The 25848-nt window shown below is 46.5% G+C and overlaps 1 protein-coding gene across 2 annotated transcripts in view; it reads left to right on the forward strand.

The window, feature by feature from the left end:
* The window catches only part of hspg2 (heparan sulfate proteoglycan 2), an 82389-nt gene that overhangs the window by 46646 nt on the left and 9895 nt on the right, over nt 1-25848 (forward strand). Inside the window, exons 28-68 of one of the 2 annotated variants that reach the window (XM_084016503.1) lie at nt 110-223; nt 401-528; nt 759-845; nt 5217-5287; nt 5414-5478; nt 5568-5708; nt 6351-6542; nt 6883-6921; nt 7937-8212; nt 8320-8361; nt 8898-8981; nt 9823-9915; nt 9994-10086; nt 10197-10427; nt 10630-10743; nt 10823-10950; nt 11386-11472; nt 11599-11657; nt 12042-12206; nt 12332-12442; nt 12767-12867; nt 13299-13479; nt 15599-15658; nt 17530-17652; nt 17731-17886; nt 18669-18829; nt 19075-19152; nt 21048-21183; nt 21267-21418; nt 21645-21789; nt 22092-22235; nt 22580-22714; nt 22814-22995; nt 23157-23352; nt 23704-23883; nt 23964-24224; nt 24307-24469; nt 24925-25022; nt 25115-25381; nt 25471-25583; nt 25676-25823. In XM_084016503.1, coding sequence (XP_083872629.1) covers nt 110-223; nt 401-528; nt 759-845; nt 5217-5287; nt 5414-5478; nt 5568-5708; nt 6351-6542; nt 6883-6921; nt 7937-8212; nt 8320-8361; nt 8898-8981; nt 9823-9915; nt 9994-10086; nt 10197-10427; nt 10630-10743; nt 10823-10950; nt 11386-11472; nt 11599-11657; nt 12042-12206; nt 12332-12442; nt 12767-12867; nt 13299-13479; nt 15599-15658; nt 17530-17652; nt 17731-17886; nt 18669-18829; nt 19075-19152; nt 21048-21183; nt 21267-21418; nt 21645-21789; nt 22092-22235; nt 22580-22714; nt 22814-22995; nt 23157-23352; nt 23704-23883; nt 23964-24224; nt 24307-24469; nt 24925-25022; nt 25115-25381; nt 25471-25583; nt 25676-25823 — 5500 coding nt within the window. The remainder of the gene's footprint in view (nt 1-109; nt 224-400; nt 529-758; nt 846-5216; nt 5288-5413; nt 5479-5567; nt 5709-6350; nt 6543-6882; nt 6922-7936; nt 8213-8319; nt 8362-8897; nt 8982-9822; nt 9916-9993; nt 10087-10196; nt 10428-10629; nt 10744-10822; nt 10951-11385; nt 11473-11598; nt 11658-12041; nt 12207-12331; nt 12443-12766; nt 12868-13298; nt 13480-15598; nt 15659-17529; nt 17653-17730; nt 17887-18668; nt 18830-19074; nt 19153-21047; nt 21184-21266; nt 21419-21644; nt 21790-22091; nt 22236-22579; nt 22715-22813; nt 22996-23156; nt 23353-23703; nt 23884-23963; nt 24225-24306; nt 24470-24924; nt 25023-25114; nt 25382-25470; nt 25584-25675; nt 25824-25848) is intronic. The other variant, XM_084016504.1, reaches the window with a different exon arrangement.

Below are 25848 nucleotides of genomic sequence, written 5' to 3' on the forward strand. Positions count from 1 at the left end.
GCACAGTGAAATGTTTTCCATTACAGTCATTGAAGATAATTGCTGTCTGTCTGCGGAGGAACAAAGCCCTTTTCCTCACCCGAGGGTGTGTTTTTCCATGTTGTTGCAGGACTGTGATGAAGGTTACACCAGGACCAGCTCTGGCCTTTACCTGGGCACCTGCGAGAGGTGCGACTGCAACGGTCACGCCACCAGCTGTGACATTGAGACCGGCAGATGTCAGGTAGGTTTTTATGCTGCTCTCTCTCAGAAAAGCCGCTCCCATTGGTTGTGGTGGAATACACTAAAGGTTTTCTTGGCGAATCCCGACATGTGGAAACACACTTTCTGCTTGTAAGTGCTGCTGCGTATTCAGCTGTTCCGTGAACCTCACCCCTTCTTCCTTTTTCCTGACCAAAAGCAATGTCTCCATAACACCGCCGGGCCACGGTGTGAGCGCTGTCAGACTGGTTTCTATGGCAACCCGGTAACTGGCGGTGCTCAGGCCTGCAAGCCCTGCCCCTGTCCTGGAACAGCTTCCAGTAACCAGTGAGTTCATGCCTTTTAAAGTCTTTTGAACTTGTGTTCAGTCAGAATAAATAACTGTTATTATTACATTGTGCTATTTAATGTGGGAAAAACCAAACCATTGTACAATGCATGGGCTGAAACTACTGAAATGCCATCCATGGTGCATGAAGGTCACATTATATATGAAATGGCATGATTCCTATCAAAAAGAGCATCCTCGTGATATGCTTGACCCTCTGTTGGCACAGATTCTCCCCCACCTGTCATCTGGAGGCCGACGGTCAGCCGACCTGTGACAACTGTCCCCCTGGATACACCGGCCGACGCTGTGAAAGGTAGGCCCCCCTCCTCCTTCTCTTCCTGCTTTTCCTCTTCCTCTTCCCTCTCATGGTCGTCTGAATAGTGATTGGGGTTACTGGGTGGCCCTCCAGCAAGTTAAGCAGTTGGCTGGCAGTTATACCCAGCGGTTTCATTCACAGAATAAGGGATATAAGCATGTCTGTGGTTTGCATCTCTTTTTCTTTTTTTTGTGGAAGTTGTGATTGAGTGGTGCACCCATTCCCAGGTGTTGTACTGTGTGCTGGTTTTTCTACATCTGCTGGTGGATATTGTTTTCTTGGATTAATTGGTTTGCAAAAAATGTCAGGTCATCCCCTTCTGTGGTAGAATAGTATATTTTTGTTCTAGAATAAGGCGCTGAATATGTAATGACGTAATGAGGTTTTTGTTAGTTCCGGAAATAAAATGAGAACGGACATTGCTACATATCCCAAGGAACGCTTTGGTTTAGTCTTTGGCTTTACATATGACTATTGCTTTCTTCTGTCCTTTGCTTTACCTTCCAAAAGCATTCCCAGAGGTTGCTTTCTGCTTCAGCTTTGCACTTTGCTGGTAGTGAAATGTTCAGGTGTCGGCTCACGTGATTTCTGTGCACCAAACGATGTATCTGGGTTTCTGCGACATAAATGTAGACGTTGCATTTATGAGGGCGACCTCCCCGGCTAATCGATCTTTGCCAATCCGAAGGGCAAAGATGACAAAGGTGACTTGGGTGTGAGGCGCCTTGTAAAAATCACTCATTGCTAGAACGTCTCTGACGCATCATACCTGATTCTGCTGTTTGTGTGACATTAAGAGAAGAGAAGCCATCCGCGGACAGTTGTGGCGAGCCCTCCCTGGAGAAGCAGATAGAGGGCCTCCTACCTGTAGGATGTGGAGCCGAAGCTGTGTTCAATTTCAGCTGGGAGAAGCAGATAATCCCGTACGGCAGTGGAGATGATGAGGAGACCATGGGGACAACCGTCATCCCGACTAGGACTCTATTGTCTGCTGCGGTCCACCATCACACCACTCATTCCAGTACAGCGATTGTGCGGGGCCTCGTCTCATTCGCCCCCAACAGATCAGCGTCCAGACTTCCACCACGCATCACGCCCAGCCCCGAGAACAGACACTCCAGCTTCCAGCACCTGCTCCGGACTCACCTGAACACCTTCAACCAGCGTCTGAGCATGCTGGAAAGCAACACGCTTGACATGAAGCAGAGCATCCACAGCATGGAGGACCACCAGAATCATCTCAGCTCGCAGCTGAAGGAGCTCATCGCCATCCAGTCGGTCGGGGAGAAGGACAAGAAGGTGGGCGAGCTGGAGAGGAGCCACATGGACATGGAGGCCCGTCTGAGCCGGCTGGAGGGACGGCTGGAGATCCTCATCGACGGCTTCACCGCCCTCGCTCAGGAGATGAACAAAATGAAACGAGCAAGACACGTCTCCCGTTCGCCCCCAGAGAGGAGGGCTCTGCCTTCGCTCCCTACAGTCCTCGCCCTCCCGTCCTACTCGACACCTCCGATCAGAGTTACACCCACAAAAACACCATTCGCCAGTAAGGCCACTGTGCCCAGAAGCATCCCGACCCCAGGCCTCCCAGCCGACAAACCCACTACAGCAAAACTCAAACCAGTCAAAAACACTGTCACATCCAGAAGTCAAGTTTCAACAAGGTCAACCATTAAGAGGACCAGCCTGAGTCAACACAGGACTGCTTCAAAACCGACATCTAAAACTACGGCGAAGCCTGAAACAAAAAGGCCGGCAGGTAGGAGGACCCCTGTGACGCCCAAGCGTGTTTCACAGACAAAACCAACGCAGGCGAAAGAAGCAATTACAAAATTTCAACTGGATCCGCCATCTCACAAACCAACGTCTGACCGGGCCAACAAGAAGGTCTCATCACATGTCAAAAACAACGAGCGTAACAAGTTGTTTAGATCGGACGCTCCAGTTTCAAAGAACGTTCATGAGCGTGGAAAGGCTTCAGGAGGCAAGTCGAAGAATTCGTCAAAGTCACACGCCGGGAACGAGAAGACCGACTCGTATAAGTTGGTCTCTCCTAATACAAAGAAGAATCCTGAAAAGAACACCACCACGAAGCCTACCAAGCGTACTACTGCGAAGAAGTCTACCACAACAATAAAAAAGACCTCTCCTCTTAAAACCAAGGCTACTACTCCGAACAAGTCAGTGAAAAAGAAGTTGACTCCTCCTAAAACCAAGGCGACTACTGCGAAAAAAGAAACAAAAAAAAACACCCAAAAGAAAAGGAAGAAAAGCCATAAATCTGGTGTTTTGGATCTACTGCGGCTCTTACAAGGAGATCACAAGTCTGCAAAGAGTCAGGACGGTTCTCTTCATGTTGTCTTGGGAAGGCTGGCCATCCCGATCAGAATTATCCCTGATGATTAGGGAATAATATGTTGTTTTTCCTCATTTTGATTTCCTTTTTTTTATCTGATCCTGATATTTATGTCGTGTGTTACATGTCGATGCAACATAATGAAGGGACTGATTTTATGACACAGTTACTTTAGATGGCCTTTCCAAATATTTAATGCCATCCTGATATGACGTTATATAATTATACTAATGCCTTTCAAGGTGTATTTTATTACAATCAGAACTATTGCTATGCTATGCTATGAAGAGATAGCTTAGCATTAGTACCTCTTGTGAATATGCTTTTGTCCATTCAGTCACACTACCTCAAATTTTAGCACCCCGAACCCGTTGTTAGATTATTCTGATTATCGTTTGTAGTTTGTAGTAAAGTATGCATTCTATGCTGAACGTCTTTAGTCAAGGAGCCCCAACAAGTTCACACTTTGGGTATTTCATTTTTTAGATTGTATCAATTACAGGTTAAACTACCAGTACATTAAAAAAAAGACAACCAATCTAGTGGCTGTACATGCTGCAGTCATTTTTGTTATTATAGAGCTTGACGCCCTTCAGAATGATGGATTGCCATCCATTTTATTTTTACATTTATGGTCCCCAGAGGATGAATTCTAATGATTTTGGTGATTCCCTGGCTTTTCACTTCACCACCAGCACGTCAAAATTATTTTGTCCAATATTTTGCTTTATGACAAATTACCGGGAAAACAAATGGACCTCCAGAAAACTCAGGATGGGGCCAAAGTGGATGGGGATCATCCTTTGTGGATCACTACAGAGGGATCATCACTCTGTGGCACTAGAAGCCAAGCGGTATGTACCTGAAAATAACTGGATTCATCTTCTGGGGACCATAAATAGTAAATGTCAATTGTATAGTAATCTGGCCAGTAGTAGTCGAGGTTTGATCTATCACAGCAACTGTCATATCATCAGCCTTTAGACAATGTGTTTAAGATCGTTATATCAAACTTTCAGAGAAATTAAAAGGTTAAATGGTTTATTTTCATTTCAATGTCAAAAATTGTTTGCAATGTTGTTTATCATGAGATTCCTGTCCTTTTTCTCAATAGTTATGAACACTTTTAGCATTTTCCCTTTTTTTTTTTTGAAATTCCATTTTCCCAATGAAATGATATTCATTCCATGTTTAAATTTATAAGACAACACTGAGTGGAAGGAGTGAGTTAACCGTTACCTTAGAAACGACCTTAGAAAAGCACGTTCATAGCATGGAAGTCGTCTTTGTTGGCTGTTGACCGGCGGACCTGCCAGAGGACAGGCAAGGTAAGACTGACAGCAGATCTGTGGTTGGATAAGCCTTGGCTCCGGTGGCAGTGGCGTTGTTTGCTTGGGTCGGAGGCCTTTTGCTTTGTTACGTCACAATAAGTGAAATACTTATACCAGCTTTGCATCTTCTACTACACCTCTTTCTATCAGTTCTATCTGCTTTCACCCCTGCTTTGTTCTGATTGACGTTTTGCTTTTATTTGACCATTTAAAAAAAAAATCTGGTGATATTTTCTATGTCAATGTTTCTGTTCCTCAATTTTCGGCTGTATCACATTCATGTAAGAGATGGAACCAACATCTGAGACATGTCGAATGTTTTGGCCACGGCTGTGCTTCATCCATCTTCTACCAATATTTCATGGTCTTTCTCTCTGGGAAAACTGTTTGTGTTCAGTCCAAAAGCTGGGTGTGTCTGCAAGTAGTTTGTGCAGACATGAGTGCTTACAGGACGGAATAACAGAATAGCTTTTATGTTCCTTGTCTGAATGACTCAGGCCTTTTGTTTGGTGGTTGAGGTCTGCCTCGGGGTCAAGAAGACTCCCCGAAGGACACGATTCATCAGATGTATCACCTGTCAGCAGGCTTTCCCAGCTTCCTGCCTCATTGTTCTCTGGGTGGAAACGTGTATCCTCCTCGACTGGAAATATTTACTTCAACACGTGTCTATTTTTATTTCAGATGTGCCGCAGGATACTCTGGCAACCCACTGCTCGGTCAGAGATGTAGTGTTGGCAACAACGAAGTCAATGGTACGAACCGTGTTTGACAGGTTTTGTTCCATGGTGTTGCAAATATTCCCTTCAGATTGTTAATCTGACTTTTACACCCTCTTGAACAAACACACTGTAACACCTTGTTCTGTGATCCTGCTACAGGTAACTGCTATAACTGTGACCAACGTGGAAGCGATGGCTGCATTGGTGGTGTGTGCCGCTGCAAGGTGATCAAACTTAAACCAACTTCCCTTTCTATCCTCAGTCCCACTTCCAAGGTGGACTAGAATCTCATTTCCTTGCTCATTTATTGCAGATGAACACTGAAGGCCCATCTTGCTCCACTTGCAAGTCTGGAACCTTCCACCTCAGCCCGGCAAACAAAGATGGCTGCCTGTCCTGTTTCTGCATGGGCATCACGCAGCAGTGCTCCAGCTCCACCCACTACAGAGACCTGGTGAGGCCTTTAGGTGTTACACGACACAACAACAGTGCAAACCAACATGTATGTGGCAGCAAAGACCATATCGGAAAGTGGGTTACACATTTATTTCATAGTGAAAATGTGTGTGAAGTCTAAATTCAGCGAAGTCTAAGTTTGCCCTTTTCGAAGCCTAAAGAACACAACTTGATGAGTTGGGAAGTAAAACACTTTAAGTACTTACTTAACACACTTCATTACCTTTTTGTTCTCTTTTGCTGAGCTTCAGTGAAGCATCCTATCGTTTTAGAGGCTTTTCTTTATTACTGCAAAGGTAGTGAACAGCAGCTGATCAGTCAGCTGTTCTGTAAAATCTGCATATTGATAGAGGTCAGAAATGCAAGTATATGTTTTTGGGGGTGTTAAATACTCCTTCTAGTACCACAATCAGTCCAGAGTTTTGATTATCTAACTGTATTGTCCCTGAAGGTCCAGACTCGTCTATTTTTGACCATCCAGTCAGCTGTCATCCTGTTTTTTTCTCATAAATTGACTCTTTTTCCCTACAATGCTCATGCATTGGCAAATTGAAGCCATATTTCCAATCACAATCAACACAGCTGTGGTTTAATATTTCATATTTTTTTTTGATCTGACTGTACACATGTGCTCTCGCAGGTGTCTTCCGTCTTTTCCCCGGGAAACTTCCAGGGATTCGCTCTGGTGAACCGTCAACGCACCAACCGCATCTCCACGGGTTTCACCGTGGAGGTGTCCACCGAAGGCACTCAGCTCTCCTACACCAACTTCGATTACCTGGGACAGGAGCCTCATTACTGGCAGCTTCCAGGGGTCTACCAGGGGGACAAGGTCAGCATCAGAGAGCCCATACAAGCGGCTCGATAAGTGGAAGTAGCCACAGCGTGACCATGGGACCCCCCCTTAATGCTGTATATAAGGGACTGGGCAGAAACCTGTAGACCACTCTTATTCTATTACCGTCTCCATTTGTCTCCTTCCTCTCACATACACCCTCGGCCTTTCTTTCTTTCCAAGCAGATTGCTTTTTTCTCAGTCCGTGTGCAACCTCTTTGCCTCCATCGCCGCATTTTTGTGTTCACGGGGTAAAATAATGTGCACAGATTTAACGGTCCACTTACGTAACGTAGCTTTCCGTTTCTTTTGTGTTTTGCCCCCGAACTCTCCATAGAAAGATTCTCTCTTTGCTCGCACGAAGCGAGCGGAGCAGGTACAGTAATGTGTACAGTGCTGTTTGGCATGTTGTCGGCATTATGAGATATAGTGAATGCCATGCATTGTCGTTTATCATATCCATACGTCATGGACGTAGATCATATTTTGTGCTTATTGAATTGTTTAATGGAAGCACTGTGTGCAGTTTGCAGCTGAAGGTGGCCACTAAGTGTCTCTCAGATTTAACCATCGCAGTGCGTCCTGCACGCTGACCTTGTGTTCTGCTCCCGCGTCACATGAGCCAAGTTAAAAGCATTGATCATTAATGGTCCATTACAGAGCTTCATACCGTTTAACTTTGCTCGACTAACACTTGCCATAACACTCCCAAATACCATCAGCCCAGTGATAAGGAAGCTGGTCAAAGAGCTTCACTTTATCCACATCAATGGAGCGACTCAAGGACGGACGCTTCCATTCGGAACCTAATGGCCTCCGAGCGGAAAGACGTCCGCGGAGCCCAAAGAGCTCGCCAGGTATCCGGTGTGAACGGCTCCGTGGGGGTTGCTGTAATGAAAAGGCGACACTCACATGTCTGGTGGGAGTAACTGCACTGCGTTTCTGTCATTAGGAGCTAACGCGCTGAGAGTTTGTGGTACGACTCGGAAAAAAGAAATGCCGTGCGTTCATAGATGTAGCAGCATGGAGCCTCTCCTTGGTTTCCATGAAGGGTCACTGAGCAGGAAGCATGTTGTCAGACTCTGTGTGTGTGTGTGTGTGTGTGTGTGTGTGTGTGTGTGTGTGTGTGTGTGTGTGTGTGTGTGTGTGTGTGTGTGTGTGTGTGTGTGTGTGTGTGTGTGTGTGTGTGTGTGTGTGTGTGTGTGTGTGCATGTGTGTGTGACACACAAACACATCATCGACTAAAAAACATGTCCCAGCATGCTCACCTTCTTGCAGTGATGCACATCAGTGTACGTCGTGGATCAACTAAATCCTAAACCCCGTCTCCGTCATTTTGACTGCTCCCATGGTTACGTTACTTCTGTATTTCTGGGACTCCGCCTCCCCAGGGTGATGTCAAACAGCTGGATGATGAGATCTGGGCGCTCTTCTCTAACTTCTCCAACGGACGACCTCGTTCCTCTCGATTCCCTCCCTCCTCCTCTAAATCTTCCTCCTCTTCTTCTTCTTCTTCTTCCTCTCGGATCCCAACCTCCTCCTTCTCCTCTTCATCTCGATGGTCTTTGCGTAACCTGAGCCCCCCTTCTCCTCCATCTGGTATCTCCTCTTCAGTTAGGCCAACCAGAGCCCAGTCCTACTCCCCGGGTCGCTCCCCCCAGCTGCAGGTACACTCTGTAAAGATTACGTAGAGGTCTAGGAGTCTTTTTTTGGTCATATCGGTGACTTCTGGTATTTTTCTCTTTGGGGTCCGGCCCTGATGGGGATCATACAGAGCAAGAACTCAGTGAGCAAGACTTCTGGAGACAGCAGCAAGGTAGACAGCGACGTCTCGCCTCGACAGTAAAGCTTCAACAGTTAATTAACAGCCAACTGTCCTCCTTAGTTTGTCCGAGGAAGTTAATGTTTAGTCCAGAAACAGCACCTTACAGATTAGATTTAAGACTAGAAAAGTAACACTTAATTTATGGTTGTCAAAGGAATGTCACAACGTCCCAGATTCCAGTGCTGGACTGGGTGGTATTTACCATTGTTATGCAGATAGCTCCCTCTCAGTGCTGTCACTGTAATTGTCCACTTTGGTTTTACAATGCTGTGTCATTGTACTGTTGTGTGCCTCTCAACGAAGCACACGTTAAGCTGTCATTTCCAAACGTCTTGACAGTTGCTGTTATCAAACTGTCAGCGGAGCCTTTAATAGCTCACATTTGTCCCGAGATTGTTGTCGTGCTTTTTCTCTCTCCGGCACGCTCGTACTGCTTCTCTTGCCTGCTTATTATTTTTAGTCTCGCTGCCGCTCCCTCCATCAGTTGGCTTACTCTCTTCTGCCTTTCCTTTCCTCCTGCCTCTCAGTACGCTCTGGTCTACAAAGGTTTCAGCTTGAACCAGGAGGATCTGCTCTACTGGCAGCTCCCAGTGCGGTTCACAGGGGATAAGGTAACTGTGAGAACGTTTGGGTGGGGTGACGTTTCCCTGCGAGGTTATAGAACAAAGCACCTGTAGTATCAACCCCCCCATCCTCATACTCCCACTCCCAGTCCCTCATGTGTCCACGCCTCCTAACTGTGTCCCAGCCCTCCATTCACTCTCTGGTCTACATCCCTCCTCTGTAGTAAGAGAGGCTTCTGCCATCTTACAGCAGGTTTCTGTTTTATTTTGTTCATAAACATAATGCCCCATCTGTGACATACCATTTGAAATAGATACAACAAATATTCCCTTTCGAGTCTGCTTTGCTGTTTATCAATTAACAGTTATTTCAAGAAATGTTCAAATACAAATCCCTGCAGTCATAATATATTGTCTTGTCTTCTGTGTCATTAAATGAGTGCTGCAGGGATTTAGTATTGTGCTTTTATAAAGTATGGGACAGACGAGAGAACATTTTTTTAAAAACTAATTGTCAAAATCGAAGCAGTAGAAGCTACGTAATCCTGACTTTTCTCTAGAGTGGACCAAGCTCCAAAAACATTCCCATAATGCATCCAGATGGCATATTTCATATTCTAAATGCCCACTTTTCCCCCCGGTTTGCAATGCAGACTTGTTGCTAAACATTTTAAGCCTCAACCCAAGCTCAGATAATCCTGATTGACTATGACATCAACAGGGTTAGTTTTTTCAGATGTAAGAAAGCTCCCTCCAGAGCCACAGACAACCTTATATAATATATCGTTTTCATGGGCTAGAACTCACCATGAAGAGTAACTAAATCCTGTTCATGTGGTAACCAATCAATCACCAGCACTGTTTTAACCTTGTCCTAACCGTGTCTCAGGTGGGTTCCTACGGTGGGAAGATCAAATACACCATCTCCTACGTGGCCGGTCCCAGAGGAACACTCCTTGACGACGGCGACGTCCAGATTATCGTGAGTATATGTGGGATATGTATATGTGGTTCTGTTGCATGTGTAGCATCTACTGACCCGTGGGCTTGTTTCCTGCAGGGGAACGACATCACTCTGGTGGCTCGTCAGCCCTGGCAGAGGAGGCAGCAGGGCAGCAGAGAGACTCAGCAGTTTGAGATCGTCTTCAAAGAGGTGAGTGGATCCTAACGGCGCTGCTGCATGGAGAACTTTACTTAGATTAGAAAACATTAACAATACATTCTTGTTTTTGCACGAGAATAAGCTTTCATTTTGCTTCGCAGGAGAACTGGCGTCGTCCCGACAGCATGCCCACCACCCGAGAGCACCTGCTGATGGTCCTGGCCGACCTGGATGACATCCTGATCCGAGCGTCCTACTCCACTGAGATGCGGTCCTCGAGCATCTTCGACATCAGCATGGAAGTGGCGGTGCCCAACTACAGCGGCTTGGCTCAGGCCCTGGAGGTGGAGCAGTGCCGCTGCCCCCCCGGATACCAGGGACTGTCCTGCCAGGTGCAGGATTCTTTTCTTTCTGGATGTTTCTTCATTTTGCAGCAGAAGGAATGCAGGCTAACTGTGCTTTGTTAAAATACTAATTGAGCATTTTAAAATTTCACAGTCTGTGCAGTTTAGCAGCATTCTTTGTATATGCTCAGGGAAGATATGGATGTAAATGTAAATGATCGGTGAATGACTCTCCTACTGTCTCTTTAAGGACTGTGCACCGGGGTATACTCGCACCGGAGGAGGCTTGTACCTGGGCCACTGTGAGCTCTGTGAATGCAACGGCCACTCGGACTCCTGCCACCCCGAGACCGGCATCTGCTCGGTACGAAGCGCTAGATATAAAGCATGATGCTGCTCTAGTTCATAGCCACGACTAAAACGCCATGTGTTTGTCCCACCAGAGCTGCCTGCACAACACTCAGGGTGAGCTCTGTGAGCAGTGCGCCCCCGGCTTCTTCGGCGACCCCACTGTCGGGACTCCGGAGGACTGCCAGTCCTGCGCCTGCCCTCACACCGACCCCGACAACCAGTGAGTTCTGGTGCACATTTACCATAGACTTCAGATTCCATAGATTCCACATCCGGTAACAGCTCAAGACCACTCTGTGTGCAAATTCTGTAGTTTGATTCATTTCTGTTCCATTCATTTTCCTACTGAAATCCTCACATTGGTTTTTATTCTAATTTACTTCATTTTAACAAATCAGAATTTTGTTGCCCAGGAGCTACTAGTAAAATGCTACCGTATGTGGAAGAAATAGTGATGAACTCAGTGGCTTCCATTGCAAATCTACCAGTTATTACGCTGCCATGCTTCAAAATATCCATAGCTGTGTTCAATTCCTTAATGAAATGGTCTTAGAAGTTTTTTTTCTGGTTAAATCAAAGCAGAAGATCAATGCGAGATGAAATGACTTGTTAGATAGGGTTGTTATTGAACAGTTTGTGGCTTTGTAACTCACAGGTTCTCTCCGACCTGTGAGAGCCTCGGGAACGGAGGCTACCAGTGTACGGCCTGTCAGCCGGGCTACACCGGCCAGTACTGTGAACGGTACGATGACCCAACACATCCTCTTGTGTTCCTGAAAACATTACGAGTAGTTAAATCATTCACAATAGTCACAATACGACCAACTCAAGTGTGATCTCTGTGTCTGTTCTTTTTTTTTAACATCAGTTGTGCTCCTGGATATGTCGGCAACCCACAGGAGAGACAGAAGTGTCGTCCATACGATGGTAAGGCTACATTAACTTCAGTGGAGATATGACCAAACAGTTCTCATGGGTTTCATATTGTGTCTGCTGCGATGTCGAATAATCCACCAGAACCATCTTAAATGGAGCCCATCGTGTTATCCATGCCTTGCTCATGCAAGCAATGTGTTTATGATGAAACTGCTCATTGATCCAACCCTCTACATGAACACGAATAAACATATTCATAATGTGGAACTATTCCTTTAACCTCGGCCATAACCAAAACACAAGCGCCTGAAGTCACTGTGGGGTAGAATAGAAATAAGAAGTCTGAGCTCACTGCATGAAATATCACCCGATGTCGTCTTGATTTGAGATTCTCAGAGAGCGTGACTTCTGTTTTTTGACCTTTGCTCTTTCCAGCTGCAGCCTCGCTGGTGGTGAAGGTTTATCCGGAGAGGGTCCTGTCGACCCAGGGTGGCCCCGTGACTCTCCGGTGTCAGGTGTCTGGCTCCCCTCCACACTACTTCTACTGGTCCAGGGAGGATGGGCGACCCATCTCCAGCAGCGCTGACAGACGCAGACAAGGTACGTTTCAGCCACGCGGGATGAAGAAACCACTTCCCCCAAAAAGTCCAAATGTTTGTAAAAGTGCACATATAACTGATATACATGTACAATGACTGGTTCCTCTGGCTCATCTGTGTGTGCAGGAGCCGAGCTGTATTTCCCAAATCTCCAGCCGAGTGATGCCGGCGTCTACGTCTGCACCTGCAGAGACCAGCGCAGCACCAACAGGAGCCGCGCGGAAATCGTTGTCACAAGTGTGTATGGTTTTTGTGTAGCTGCCATCCGTGGTTCAAACAAAAGGCTTTGCTTATGTACAGATGATGTAAGACCTCATTCTTCAGTTCTGTGGTTCATTGTTGGGATTGCCAGTGCCAACATAAGATGTGCATATAGAAGTTGTTTTGATGGGTTTGATGAGGAGCTTTGTTTTTATGCTTTGGCCGAATTTTCTCTTTTGAAGAAACGGCAGAAGAAATAAAGTGCAAAGTTTCAGTTTGCTTTCATTTTGTAACTTCCAATACGCTCCCTGTATTCATGACCGCTCAGTATAAATGAACTGTCTGTCTGCATTTCACCAGGTGTTCCATCCAAAGCCATCCAGGTGACGGTGGAGGAGCCCAAAGCCCAGACCGTCAGGGTGGGATCCACCGTCAGCTTCATCTGCACTGCGAAGAGCAAGGTAGTGTCGGGCGATGTTCATTGTTATTTTACACATAATTAAAGGAATAGTCAAACATTTTGGGGAATCTTATTCAGTGTTTTGCCGAGAGTTAGATAAAGCGCTACCCTGGCTCTGTCTCAAAGGTAAAACACACATTGATGAATAACCTGCCCTGTCAAACCACAAGTTCTCGTCTTAACAGAGTGAACAATAAGATGTAATGTGTTAATTTGGAGTTTCAGAGGCGCTGGAGGGCATATCTAGTTATTTTTGGCCAGAGCGAGAGCTGTTGTTATCCAGTCTAGTCCAGGCTCTAGCTTCCCCTTTAGTGCCTGCATTAATCTTATCAGCAAGAAAGAAAAAGATCAAATGTCAGTAAGTGTTATGTTAATATTTGAAAGCCCGGCATGGTGTGATCTGTCTGCATGTATCTGCTCGCCCCTCCACAGTCTCCGGCCTACACGCTGGTGTGGACGCGGATGGGGAACGGGAAGCTGCCCAACCGGGCCATGGACTTCAACGGCATCCTGACCATTCAGAACGTGCAGCCCGAGGACGCGGGCGTCTACGTTTGCACCGGCTCCAACATGTTTGCCATGGACGAGGGCAATGCCATCCTCTACGTGCCAGGTTCGTGATCCTCGGCACCATTCCATTACCCATCACCCCCTGCAACCCTCCCGGCTCCCGTATCCCCGCCCTGTCCCCCCCCCCCGTCCAGCTTGCGATGCTGCATGCTTCCTCTGTTTTGCTGCATCTCTTATCAGGCGCTATTAAACACTCTTGCAGCTCTGACTCTCGATGCTTTTGTCTTCTGCTCTCAGACGTAAACGCTGTGTCTTAATATCACGCTGCCAATCAAGCTTTTCTTACTGCTTTTTTTTCCTGGACTATAAATGAAGAAATACAGCTTGTGGGAATTTGGTGAAAACTAAAACTGTAGCCACATTTTTCCAGATAACATGGGGTCAACTATGCGGTTTCCGATTTAACTAAACTCAAAATAATGACACATCCTCTCCACTCGGTCTAACGAGCGGATAAAAAATAAACCCTTCATTTTCTTTCCTCTTTACATTTGATCTCACGTGGGTTGAATGAATCGGTGGTGGTTTGATTTGCTTCTTGGTCGCTGGTAGAGTTTTCTGCTTGTTAGAGGTTTCTACTAGCAGGGTGCTGGAGTCTTTGAGCTTTTGGGCTCCCTGGGGCCCCTCCCTCGCCTGAGATGTTAGTGTATAACGATGAGGAGGAATGTGGAGGCCACCATTTGGTGCTTAGCGACTCTGCGACAGACATTCAAAGAGGACTTCAGTGTATCTGGAAGAGAGGAGAAGTAGGAGGAACCCCGCAACTCCTGATTTTTTTTTTTTTTTCACTCCATACAGTATTCCTTCCTGAAATCACTGTCTGCTAAATGAACAAACGGTGCTATTATCCATGCAGTTGGTTAAACCTGGTTGAATTGTTGTGTTATTGTAATATCACTCCTCCGTTCCTTTAGTCATCGGTTTGTGTCGACTGTGTCGGATTTACTTGGTCAAATATTTCAGATCTCACTTGAAATGCAAAAGAAAAAAGGGGGATTTTTGTTCGTTGGTCCTCATTTTGTTGATAATCGTCCCCGATGTGTATGTATATTATGGTCTTTTTTATTTACATCCTGTCAATGTTGTTGGCACATTTTCTTCTTTGATTGACTGAAATGGCATTCCGACATGTTTCCACCAAATCAAATTGATCAGAAATGTTAGAATTCTTCTCTTATTGGTAATTATTTCTAAAGGGAATTGGCCATGTGAATGCAATAACCGTGCATGATGTGTGTTTACATTTACATTTCAAGTGTTTTATAAGATTATCTTACACTTCAATTACATCACATATAAAGTCTTTTATTGTTTGAACTTCATTACTTTACAATGACTGCATTTGTTTTATTTGTTCATTCATGATTACAAATATACCCAAAGGTGCTTATGTAAAGATTTACCTACTCTTTAAAAAAAAAACATTTATTTTTCAACAACACCTATCTAATGTACTGCACACGTGTCACATTGTAATGTATTTATCTTAACTGTGAAGATATTTTGTGAAAAAAAGAAAATTGATTAAAATAATGACCATTGATCAAAGTGATTCGCTAATTCATGGTCGGGATTATTTACATATATTACCATGTATAACCACAAGCTGTATGTTGGCTTTTCCACACAGTGTGTCAGTGTTTCTAACTGCTTCTTGCTACTAACCTGCATGTCTCATGTGTGGCTTTCTCCTGCATAAGGCCATCTCTCCCTGTTCTCCCTGTGCTCGTGTGCGTGTGGAGCTTCATTTTGAATTTACAGCATCAAAGAGGCATTTTTGGAGCGCTTTGTGCCTTTGGTTGGTGTAGAGTGTGAGAAAAGCATGAAGGCACATTCTAACCAACATACTTGAATGTGTGGGGGTTCTTCATTCTCTCAGTAAATATACATCAGGTAAGTGTGAAATCTGAATGAACTAAGTGGCAGCAACCATCATGAACATAAAACGCAGGTAGGAAAGTCAACATGAGCTCAAATAAGGTTCAAAAAAGTTGTTAAAAATAGTTCTTGATGTCAAGTTGGTGCCATTTTAATTCCAATTCATGATTTTAGTAAGTTTAGTAATAAGTGTCTCCGGGGGGGGGGAGGGTAAACTGCTGCTAACCCTGAGAACTGACCTGTCAGTTGACCTTTCCCCCCCTCCCTTCCTCTAACGACTCCAGAGACCTCACAGACTCAGATGTTTTACACAGCCTATGAAATGTTTGAAGGACACGGAAAACGTAAGTCCGCATGGGCATGGTTTCCTTTCTGCCAGGCTCCCCAGAGGGACCCGCCCTCCTCCTCTCCGTGTCATCATGCATGCACTCATCTTCCTCAGCATGGATCTACTGGTGGCCCGGTAGCTGCCATGTGCAATCCACCAGCAGCCTCTGCAGAAACCCCACAAATGTAATGTAATTCAGAGTTAAAGATGGGTGTCATCTAAGCTGGGATTGTACATGAGCATTACTGGCCCCTACCTGCCTCTCTGGGTTCATGGGGTCATCACTGTGGGTACAGGTGCATGAGCATTCTCAGGGCAGCTCCTCATGAATGTTGAGTCTAGACCATAATAAAAAGTCTTGTACAAAGGCCTCATAGTAGAAAACAATGCTTTAAATGCACTTTAATTGGAGATGACAAACCCGTGAGGTTTGATAATAACAACGTCCCTCTAAAATATAATAAACCTTTATGATTTAATTAAATTTAGAAACTTGCTGTGTTAAATATGCAGTTTTAACATTTAATAACATATTGCCAAATATCTTTTTCTGTTCCTTGCTAGATATTTATTTACATCTCCACATTCAGAGAAATGAGACGTCCCTTCTTATTCTTTCTGTTCTACGCTTTGCTCTTTCCCTTTCCTCCTCAGGGAAAGTGCTATTCGGGGAAATCTCTGTCATCTGGGCTTCAAACATCATACTGTGCTTAATACATCCCATCACAACCATCATTACCTGAGCTGTTTGTGGGTAGCAGACTTCAGTGTGAGAGGCCTGGTTTCAGTCCAACACATGGAAATGGACTTTAAATAACACAGTAAATGTGATATTAATAGATGGAAGTCAAACTATATTGTGGATGTCATTATGGATTTCAAGATTTCTTACTTCCAAAGAATAGGAAAACATTTCTCCTCCTCACCTCTAGCGGTATATTAAGAAAGGTTTAGTTTGGCTGCCTTATTATAATAATATAATCCTGATTTCTACATTTCTTGACAACTATTTGATGGATTACCATGAAATCTGGAACACACATTCATAATGAATTGTGACACCAGCAAAGCATATGGCATTCCCATCAGCCTCGGCTGTACTTTGTGTTTACTGCTAATTGGCTAATGTAACATAGCTTTTGACTCTTAGTCATTTCAATATGAACTGTTTCTCAGCAGTTCCATCCACTGGAGACCTGGACAGATAAAAACCCAAAGATTCCTCTTGGATAGATAACACTAGAGGTAGTGAAGGGGGCATTGATGTGTTTTCTTATTGACCCTTAAAGAGACTCTGCACAAGGCCTGCGTACCCACAATCACATGCTGCATCATTGAAGTTACTTGTTTGTTGGATGTAGACGGTGAAACTTCTTCTCCAGCTCGGAGTGCTGGTGTCAGAGAGGACGCTTGGCTCAGGCGAGACCAGGCCCAGAGGTTTCCAGCCTGCTTAGACAGCCTCATACTTCTCCCTCCCTCCTGAACAAGGCCTTTCTTTGGCTCTGTCAACCTCGGCTCATACGGGATTGAACACAAAGTCCAGCAGCCGGCCAAGCTGGCAGACGGCAGCGTGCCCCAAGGCCATGCCAATGCCTGGCTGCCACTTCTCATCTGTTTGTTCTGATCTGAGGATCTAGACTGCCAAGGGGTTTAGGGCCGGGGGGGGGGGGGGGGGGCTCAGTCGGAGGTTTGATCAATTCATTCTCATCAAAAGCATTCCCACAGCTTAATGGAGTCCCCCCAAACAGTAGTTGTAGACTCCCGGGCGAGGTTTCCACGCCAATAGAGCAAGTCTCCGTGACCATGCGTTTGTTTTCTCCACGTGCCTTCCTGGGAAGCTTCCGTCTCGGGTTTTACTTTGGGTCTGACTGCTGTGTCCTCCTCTAGCTGCAGAGGCAGCCCAGCCCGTGGCCACCGTCACTCCCTCGGTGCTGAACGTCCAGCAGGGCCAGCGGGCGGAGTTCCGCTGCACGGCGACCGGGAACCCGACCGCCGCCATCGAATGGATCGGTACGACTTAGTTAGTTCTGCCATTTGTGCAGCATTGGCCTCAGGCCTGTAACGGTAGAATGTGTGATTGTGTTCCAGGAGGTCCGGGGAACAGATTGAGTCCCAGAGCCGTGGTAGGACGAGGCGGCGTGCTGAGCTTCGCAGCCGTGGAATCGGCTGATGAGGGAGAGTACACCTGCAAGGCCCTCAACACTCACGGGGAGCACACGGCGCGGGTTTCCCTCTTTGTCCAAAGTATGCCTTGTGTTTATGTGTGTGTGTGAGAGAGAGAGAGTGTATTACAGGTCAAGGGAACAGTGTTTACACACTTACATTGTTTGGGGTTAGGTTTTATGGTTAAAGTTACTTAGGCCGAAATATGTTCAGGAGTTCAAAGCATGTCATCTTAAGTTATGGAGACAAGGCAAGGCAATTTTATTTGTAAAGCACCTTTCAACAACAAGGCAATTCAAAGTGTTTTAAATAAACATTAAAAGCATTGAGAAGACCACATATACAAAAATAATTATAAAAAACATTAAAACAAGCGAATTAAATACATCAAAGGAATAGAAGTTACAGGATAAGCAGTTCAGAAATAGTATTGTTTACTGAAAGGCCGCAGCAAACAGAAAAGTCTTCCGTCTTGATTTAAAAGCAGACCTGCAGTTTTCAGGAAGACTGTTCCAGATATGTGTTTCCTGTCTCTTTGGTTCTGACTCTGGGGACACAGAGCAGACCTGTCCCAGACCATCTGAGAGGTCTGGAGGGTTCATAGGCAAGCAGAAGATGAGACAAACCATTCAGTGCCAGTGTGTGTGATTGGTTATCAAATATGAGTTGAAAACAGCAGAAATCAGAAGTACAACGAGATCGTTCCGTCTATTCTCAGTGCATTTTCAATGGTTCAATAATGTGTGGACAAATAACTGTCTGGAAACAACAGAAGCATCACCGCCACCATTCCTAGAACCTGTACAGGTATCACTTGATGCTTTCAGCTCTTCATCTCCTTGCTTTTTTTCTTTTGTGGTCAGAGTCTAACCCAACTGGCCTCGGCACGCAGCCACAAGTCCAAGTCAGCCCCCACAATATCGAAACCCACCAAGGTGACAACGTGAGGTTGTATTGCCGAGCGACGGGAGCGCCGACCCCAAAGCTCACCTGGCTGAAAAACGGAGGCCAGATCCCCCCCCAGGTAAGACGCCTCCTGCCGCCCCCCGCCTGGATGCTGACTTTAACACAGATCACTATATTCACATTCTGCTGTATCTCTATGGCTCCGAGGTGTGTCCGCTGCCGATGGTATCTCATTATACTGTGTCAGTTTTTATGACTGTTTTCTGCATTTTGACCATTTACCCTTATTTTTTCCCCTCTGTTTGTTTCCTCCCCCCTTTTTTATTTTCTTTTTGCTCCTTCCCTGTTCTGACGTTTGCTCAGGCCATTCCCTCTCACGGTTTCCATCAGTTTAAAAGCAACAGTCTCGATGTGTTACAGAGACGTATTGAGGAGCTGCAGGTCTGTCCATCTGTCCGCTGTCTGTCTGTCCGTCCCGTCTCCTAGTCCACCACCCCGTTGTCCTCTACTGACCTCGTCTCCACATATTGTTGACTAAACGCATGATCAAACGTGTCCTTCATTCACACCCTGTTAATTTACCACAGCTGCTCACTAAGTCCCCTTTTAGAGCTGAAGCCAAATCCGTTCAAGTGAACCGGCTGCTTGTCTTCTACGTGAATTTGTTTCTATGGTAGATTTTTATTAATAAGTGTCCCGCATAGTCTTCTTTTTTTGTTTTGTACTGTCAACATCATCCCATCGCTGACTTGTTTGGGCTCTCGCCGCTCGGGCGACCTTCATCACTCATTAACAGGACTAAGTATACAGGAGGTACTGTAGGTATTTCAGACATATTTTGCTTCGTGCCAGGCGCAGCCCCGCAGCCCAGGGGGGGGGGTGGGGGGGTATTGTGTTGGTCTGGTTTCTGCACAGCCCTCCTCGGCTCCAGGGCCCGTTTAGTTCTGCCTCAGAGAGCCACTGCGTTGTGTCAGCCTTTCCCAGGGGGAGCCGGGCTCTGCCGTGCGACCACGCAGAAATTCTGTATGCTCTAGCAAATGGCTTGCTTTGAAAACTCCTCAATGGGTTCAGACACACACTGGGTTCGGGCTCCGCCTCAGCCACTGCTCGGTTTAGCCTCCCCTCACGGTTGAGCGGGTCGGAGCTAAGCAGCTTTGTCCGTGGATGCCCCGACACCCCCCGGATACAGTAATCCCTCCCCAGACCCTCCCCTCTGAGGTGTGTTTCCAAACGTTATGAAGGCTCGTTTCCAGCCTTACTGGGCCCCTGGCTGCCATGCGGCGTAACATACAAACAGATTAAGTTGTTGATGGTTGTTGAACCAGAACCATGAGGGTTCTTTAACACGGCTGTTGAAATGAATGCAGGTTTGCAGTTTTGGTTCTTACTCGACATCTGACCGCCGCTGTTTTGATTTCAAGGGAGATTATTCTCAGAGTCCACAGTTAAAGAGCTGCTTTGTACCTCTGTCTTAAATCAATGTCACAAACTGTCAAATCTAACTCTCCTAATGTCTCCATCATCCTTAAAAAGAATCATTAATGTTGTTGTAGAATAAAGATACTAGTGTAGTAGTGTATTAGTCATCACTGACCATGATAGATGAGGAGGAGACATCCCAGGTGTATAGGGTAAAAAAAAACATTAAGACAAATAACTGTTTTACAAGTTTTCTGAAAATGTATGTTTAAATATGCAAATTAAGTATTATCTTATCAAACATTTGCACATTTACATACATTTTCAGACACAAAAATCTAGACAAAGCCATATTAAAAATATACTTGTAGTAAAAATATGGAAATTCTTTTTTGGGGAAAATACAAGTAGTAGTAAATTAACACCTAAATGCGTATTTTGGATTTTTTTTTTAAGAAATATTACGGAAGCAAATTAGATCCCACAACTGAACAGTGCATAAAAAAAAGTTTTGCCTGGGATGTCTCCTCTTAACAAATGATAACCCACCGTTCATTGTAGAAATATCGGTACTACTTTGTGCACACTTTCATGAGCAAAGTGCGTTGCCATAGAAATCACGAATAAAACCCAATGTCCAGAGAGACTGCAGCAATAACAGCTCTTGTCTTGAAGATCAACGGCGTAGTGCTTTTGTGTGGCTATTAGCTAGCAATGTCCTGTGTGTGTTGTTTCAACGACGTGAGTAAGGTAAGTGATGTGCTTTGTCTTCAGCTTATGACTGTTTAATGGTGTAAATATGAGTCAAATCATATCTTGGACATGAAATGCACGGTGCTGTTCATCATGGCCGCCACAAGGTGGTGTCGTTGAGATAGGTGTCTGATCCGGTCTCCTTCCTGGTGTGTCCCCTCCAGGCCCGCATGGACCGGACCGACATCGGGACTCTGCTGATCCCCAACATCCGGATGTCCGACTCCGGCACGTACATGTGTGTTGGTAGCAACAGCATTGGATCCAATAGTGCTCCCATTAAAGTGTCTGTGCTCAAAGGTAAGTTGTTTGTGCGCCAATCAATGAATACCTTTTGAAATAAACAAGATAAACAATCAGCTTCACTGTCTGTGTTTGCTCAGCGGACCACAGCTCCACCGTGGTCAGCATCCAGCCGGCGATCGCTGATGTCCAGGAGGGCCAGAGTCTGGAGCTCAACTGTTTGGCTCCTGGAAATCCTCCTCCCCAAGTCACCTGGACCAAAGCCAGCGGACGCCTCTCCTCCAACCACCAGGTAGACCGACGCACAGAGATGCAAAACAAATGCCCCCATTTGAGAAATGTCCAGATATTTGAATGTGATGCAGCAGAAATATGTAACTCTCCAAACCCCTCGACATGTGGATGTTTGAAGAATCAGAATTGAATTCTTCCTTACACGTTTTGTATCGTGCATAGGATTTCTTTGAATAAGATATATGTATGTCATGTCTTTGAACTGTGGGGTTCCTCGTGTGCAGGTTCTGGGCAGTAAGCTGCGTATCCTCTCAGCCACCCCGGAGGACTCGGGGGAGTTTGTCTGTCGGGTGAAGGGTAACCCTGGGAACCCGGGATCTCACGTCCAACAGGCCTCTGTGTCGGTCTCTGTCACCTCGTCTTCTTCACGTGAGTGAAGGCCTCATACAGTCAGCTGGAGAACACTTTCCTTCTCGTATAGAAACAACACAAAGAGTCTTATTTTGATGAGACGTGACATCATCACATTATACATAGTTAGCTGGGAGGATCGCGTTAAGGGAGGGGTGTTACATGTCAGGGTGTTTTGTCTCACTTCATGAATGAACTTGTCCTTTCCAGCGTAACCTGGTGTGACCTCACGTCAAATGATTTATCCTCGCCCACTCCTTCCATGACTTCAGCTGTGTTGGAGTAGTTTATTATAGGCTCAACGCTGGTTTCTGCCGCAGGTCTTCAGAGTCCGATCATCGCCATCGAGCCCCACAGCGCCGCGGTGCGCGTGGGCGAGTCGGCCAGCTTCCGGTGCCGGGTGTACAGCGGAGCCCAGCCCGTCAGACTGGAGTGGAAACTGGCCAACAACCAGCCGCTGCCAGGTAACGAGCACACAGTTCACCTGCTTCATGAGGTCTCATTTTATGATGTAGTTACTTTCCATAATTACTCTATATATTATGTAGTTATTGGCAATAAGTACAGCTGCAACCTATGAATCCCTCCTCTGTTCCTTCATTTTCATTTAGAACTCTGTTTTTTTTCTCGACTTGCATTGAGATTTTTGCATTGATCAAATATTTCATGCCATTCAGCTCGGTTCAGATTTGATGACATGATGGGTTTTTTTCTCTTCAACGTAACATTTCTACAGCTTGACACCCCTACATTTGAATATATTCAAGGGCTCTCTCCTCCTCCATCTAATGCTCCCTTTTTGCCTCAGATAATGTTAATGTTGGCTCGGATGGTTCTGTCATTACCATCAACAACATTCAGCATATCAACCATGGCGCCTACCGTTGTGTGGCGAGCAACCCGTTTGGCATCACCCACACCATCGTGTCTTTGATCGTCAAACGTAAGCCGACTTTCATTCGTGGTGCACCCGTACAGCTGGAAGTGTTCCCTCTGATGGCCGATCAGATACAGACTCATAATCTTGTGTCCACGCCCTCAGAGTCTCCCGTGAACACCGTCACCCCTGTTGGACCCGTGCGCGTCAGCGTGGGTGAACCCATTAACCTGGAGTGCCAGGCGTCCGGAGAGCCCCGCCCCTCGGTCTCATGGCACCGGCTGGACAGCAACCGCAAAACCATGCTGAGCAGCCCGGTGCCCATGGAGTCCAACGCAGTCATGCAGGTACGGATGCAAAGGCACTGGTTACGATGAATCAGTTTCATGGGACGACCAGGACCAGGTCTGCATGGGGCAGACTGTCACACCCCGCTGCAGTAAAACATTCTGACATCGTTAATATTTGTATGATGAGATAATATATATGCATCTTTCCTCCTGTGCAGATCCTCGTGGCGCGTCCGGAAGACAGCGGCACGTATGTCTGCACGGCTCGTAACAACGAGGGCGCCACGGAGACCAAGGTGGAGGTCATCGTCGAGGGAAGCACTCAAGTGCCCACGCCGCCCAGGGCCTCTGTACCTGAGCCGCTGATGGTGGTGGTGGAGGGACAGACGGCGACGCTGCGCTGTGATGCCCACGGTAAAGATAGCATCATGCAGCTGGAATTAGAAGAAGAAGAAGAAGAACTTTATTTAAAAGAACAGCAGTTTACAAAGTGACAGAGCAGAACAAGGCACATGCAGGTCCATTCACATAAACATACATACACATCAACAGAGCAACAGAAACAATAGGTAGAGTTGGTAATTAGAGGTAAACGGACAACAAAATCTAAATAAATCACTCAAAAAGTCAAAGAAATAATAATAATTAACGTTGCATCGCTGGTCTGAAAAAGGAACACATGATTATGTGTGAATGCTGCAAGAATCCAATATTTCCATTGTTCATTTCAACAAAATAACATTTCTCCCATTTGCTTATTTCTAGGATTCCCGTCCCCGAGGATCTCCTGGTCCAAGCTGCGGTCTCCTCTCCCCTGGAGACACAAGGTGGTGAACGGCAGCCTGGTGCTGCCCACCGTGGGCCGCCAGGACTCCGGAGAATACATCTGCACTGCAACCAACAGCATGGGCACCACGGAGGTCACCATCATGCTCGATGTAGAGAGTGAGTGCTTTTCTTTTTCATTTCGTCTCATTTTGACAGAAGAAAACACCTGGTCAACGTTTTCCCTCTCCTGCCTCCAGCCCCTCCTTACGCTACGTCGCTGCCCGATGACGTGGCTGTGCGGGTCGGGGAGGTGATCCGGCTGCAGTGCCTGGCTCACGGCACTCCTCCCCTGACCTACACGTGGACCAAGCTGGGTGGGAACCTGCCCCCGAGGGCCCAGGTCAGTGGGGGGGACCTCCAGATCAACCTGGCTGCCGCTGAGGATGCTGGGAGCTACAAGTGCGTGGCCAGCAACAAGGTGGCCAACAGCGAAGTGATCGCTAAAGTCACAGTCAGATGTAAGTTCAGTGAAAATATGAAACTGTTTGAGTAGCTCAACACGGGAACCTGAATCCGGTGTCTTTCCCTTCCCATCTGCAGCTCCCCTGGCGGTGCGTGTCTCGCCTCAGGTCGAGGTGAAGGCGCAGGGCAGCGCCGTGGAGTTCACCTGCTCGGCAGCCGGCGGCATAGAAACCAAGATTGAGTGGCTGAAGGAAGGAGGAGCCCTGCCACCAAACCACCACGTCAAAGACGGCGTGCTGAGGTGATGCACACACATCGCTGTCTGTCTGTTGGAAACACCTCTGAACGGATCAATATGTAGGATTTTTAAAATGATTATGTACTTAGAGGAGGAGAACATCCATGGATCTCAGAGCCGAGGCTGTTGGATCTGTCTGAAGGTGGACATCTTCTTAAAAAGAGTCATAAACATATTATTTAAAAGGCTTAATGATTTGTTAACAGCTGGGCAAACATTTTATTTACAGCCATGTGTTTTGTAGTAAGTAAAGTACAGGATTGACTCAAAACAAACTCCAGTGTTTCATCTCAATAAAGGATGTTTTTGTGTATCTAATGAATGTGTTTTAAATGTGTTTGGACAACAATGGAGTTCCATACTTGGGAGGGAAAAGCTGTATCAGACCTGTTAGTAGGATGAAATCATTGTTTTTGTCCCGAGGGAGCCTTCAATATTAATGTGATGTCTCTGTGCAGGATTGAGAACCTTGAGCAGAGCAATGAAGGGGTTTACATCTGCCGAGCCAGCAGTGTGTATGGTCAGGCCCAGGACACGGCCAGGTTGACCATTCAAGGTCTGTGACACTAACTGCAAACCATCAGTACATACATACGCGCTGCTTCCTCAAAGAACCAATAGAAACGCTCCTCTTCTCCTTCCCCGCAGCGTTGCCCAAGGTGATGATCAACGTGCGGACCTCGGTGCAGACCGTGATGATCGGGAACTCCGTGGAGTTCGAGTGCCAGGCGGTCGGCGACCCCGAGCCCACGGTCAAGTGGAGCAAAGTGGGCGGGGCTCTGCCGGCTCACATCATGGTGAAGGGCGGCATGCTGCGGATCGATCAGGTGACGGAGGCCGACGCCGGGCAGTACCGCTGCACGGCCACCAACGACGTGGGCTCGGTCCAGTCCCAGGTGGTCCTCAACGTCCAGTGTGAGTGCATCACGCACACACACACACACACACACACACACACACTGATGCATCATGCTAGCATTTAAACCCGCTCCCTGTTTGCACAGCCCTTCCTCAAATTGCTGCGTTGCCTGAAACCAAGGAGGTGACAGTCGGGTCTGATGCGGTCTTGCCCTGTGTGGCCTCAGGATACCCGGTACCTGAGATCAAATGGTCCAAGGTAACCCAGATGTCCTTCAGTCATCTTCATTCTTCTCTTTGAAATACTCTATATTAGATATAGTCACTGATGGTGTCTGTTTCCGTATCTAGGTGGAAGGAGAGCTTCCTCCCAAGTGTTTCCAGGACGTCAACGTGCTGACGGTTCCCCGCGTCGCCCACGAGGATTCTGGGACGTACGTCTGCACCGCCTCCAACAAGCAGGGGAAAGTGGAAGCCTTTACCACACTTCAAGTTCACGGTCAGTCGGAAGGAATGTTAAGTGA

This window comes from Eutrigla gurnardus (genome assembly GCF_963514095.1).
Source record: "Eutrigla gurnardus genome assembly, chromosome: 8".
Classification (NCBI taxonomy): Eukaryota; Metazoa; Chordata; class Actinopteri; order Perciformes; family Triglidae; genus Eutrigla; species Eutrigla gurnardus.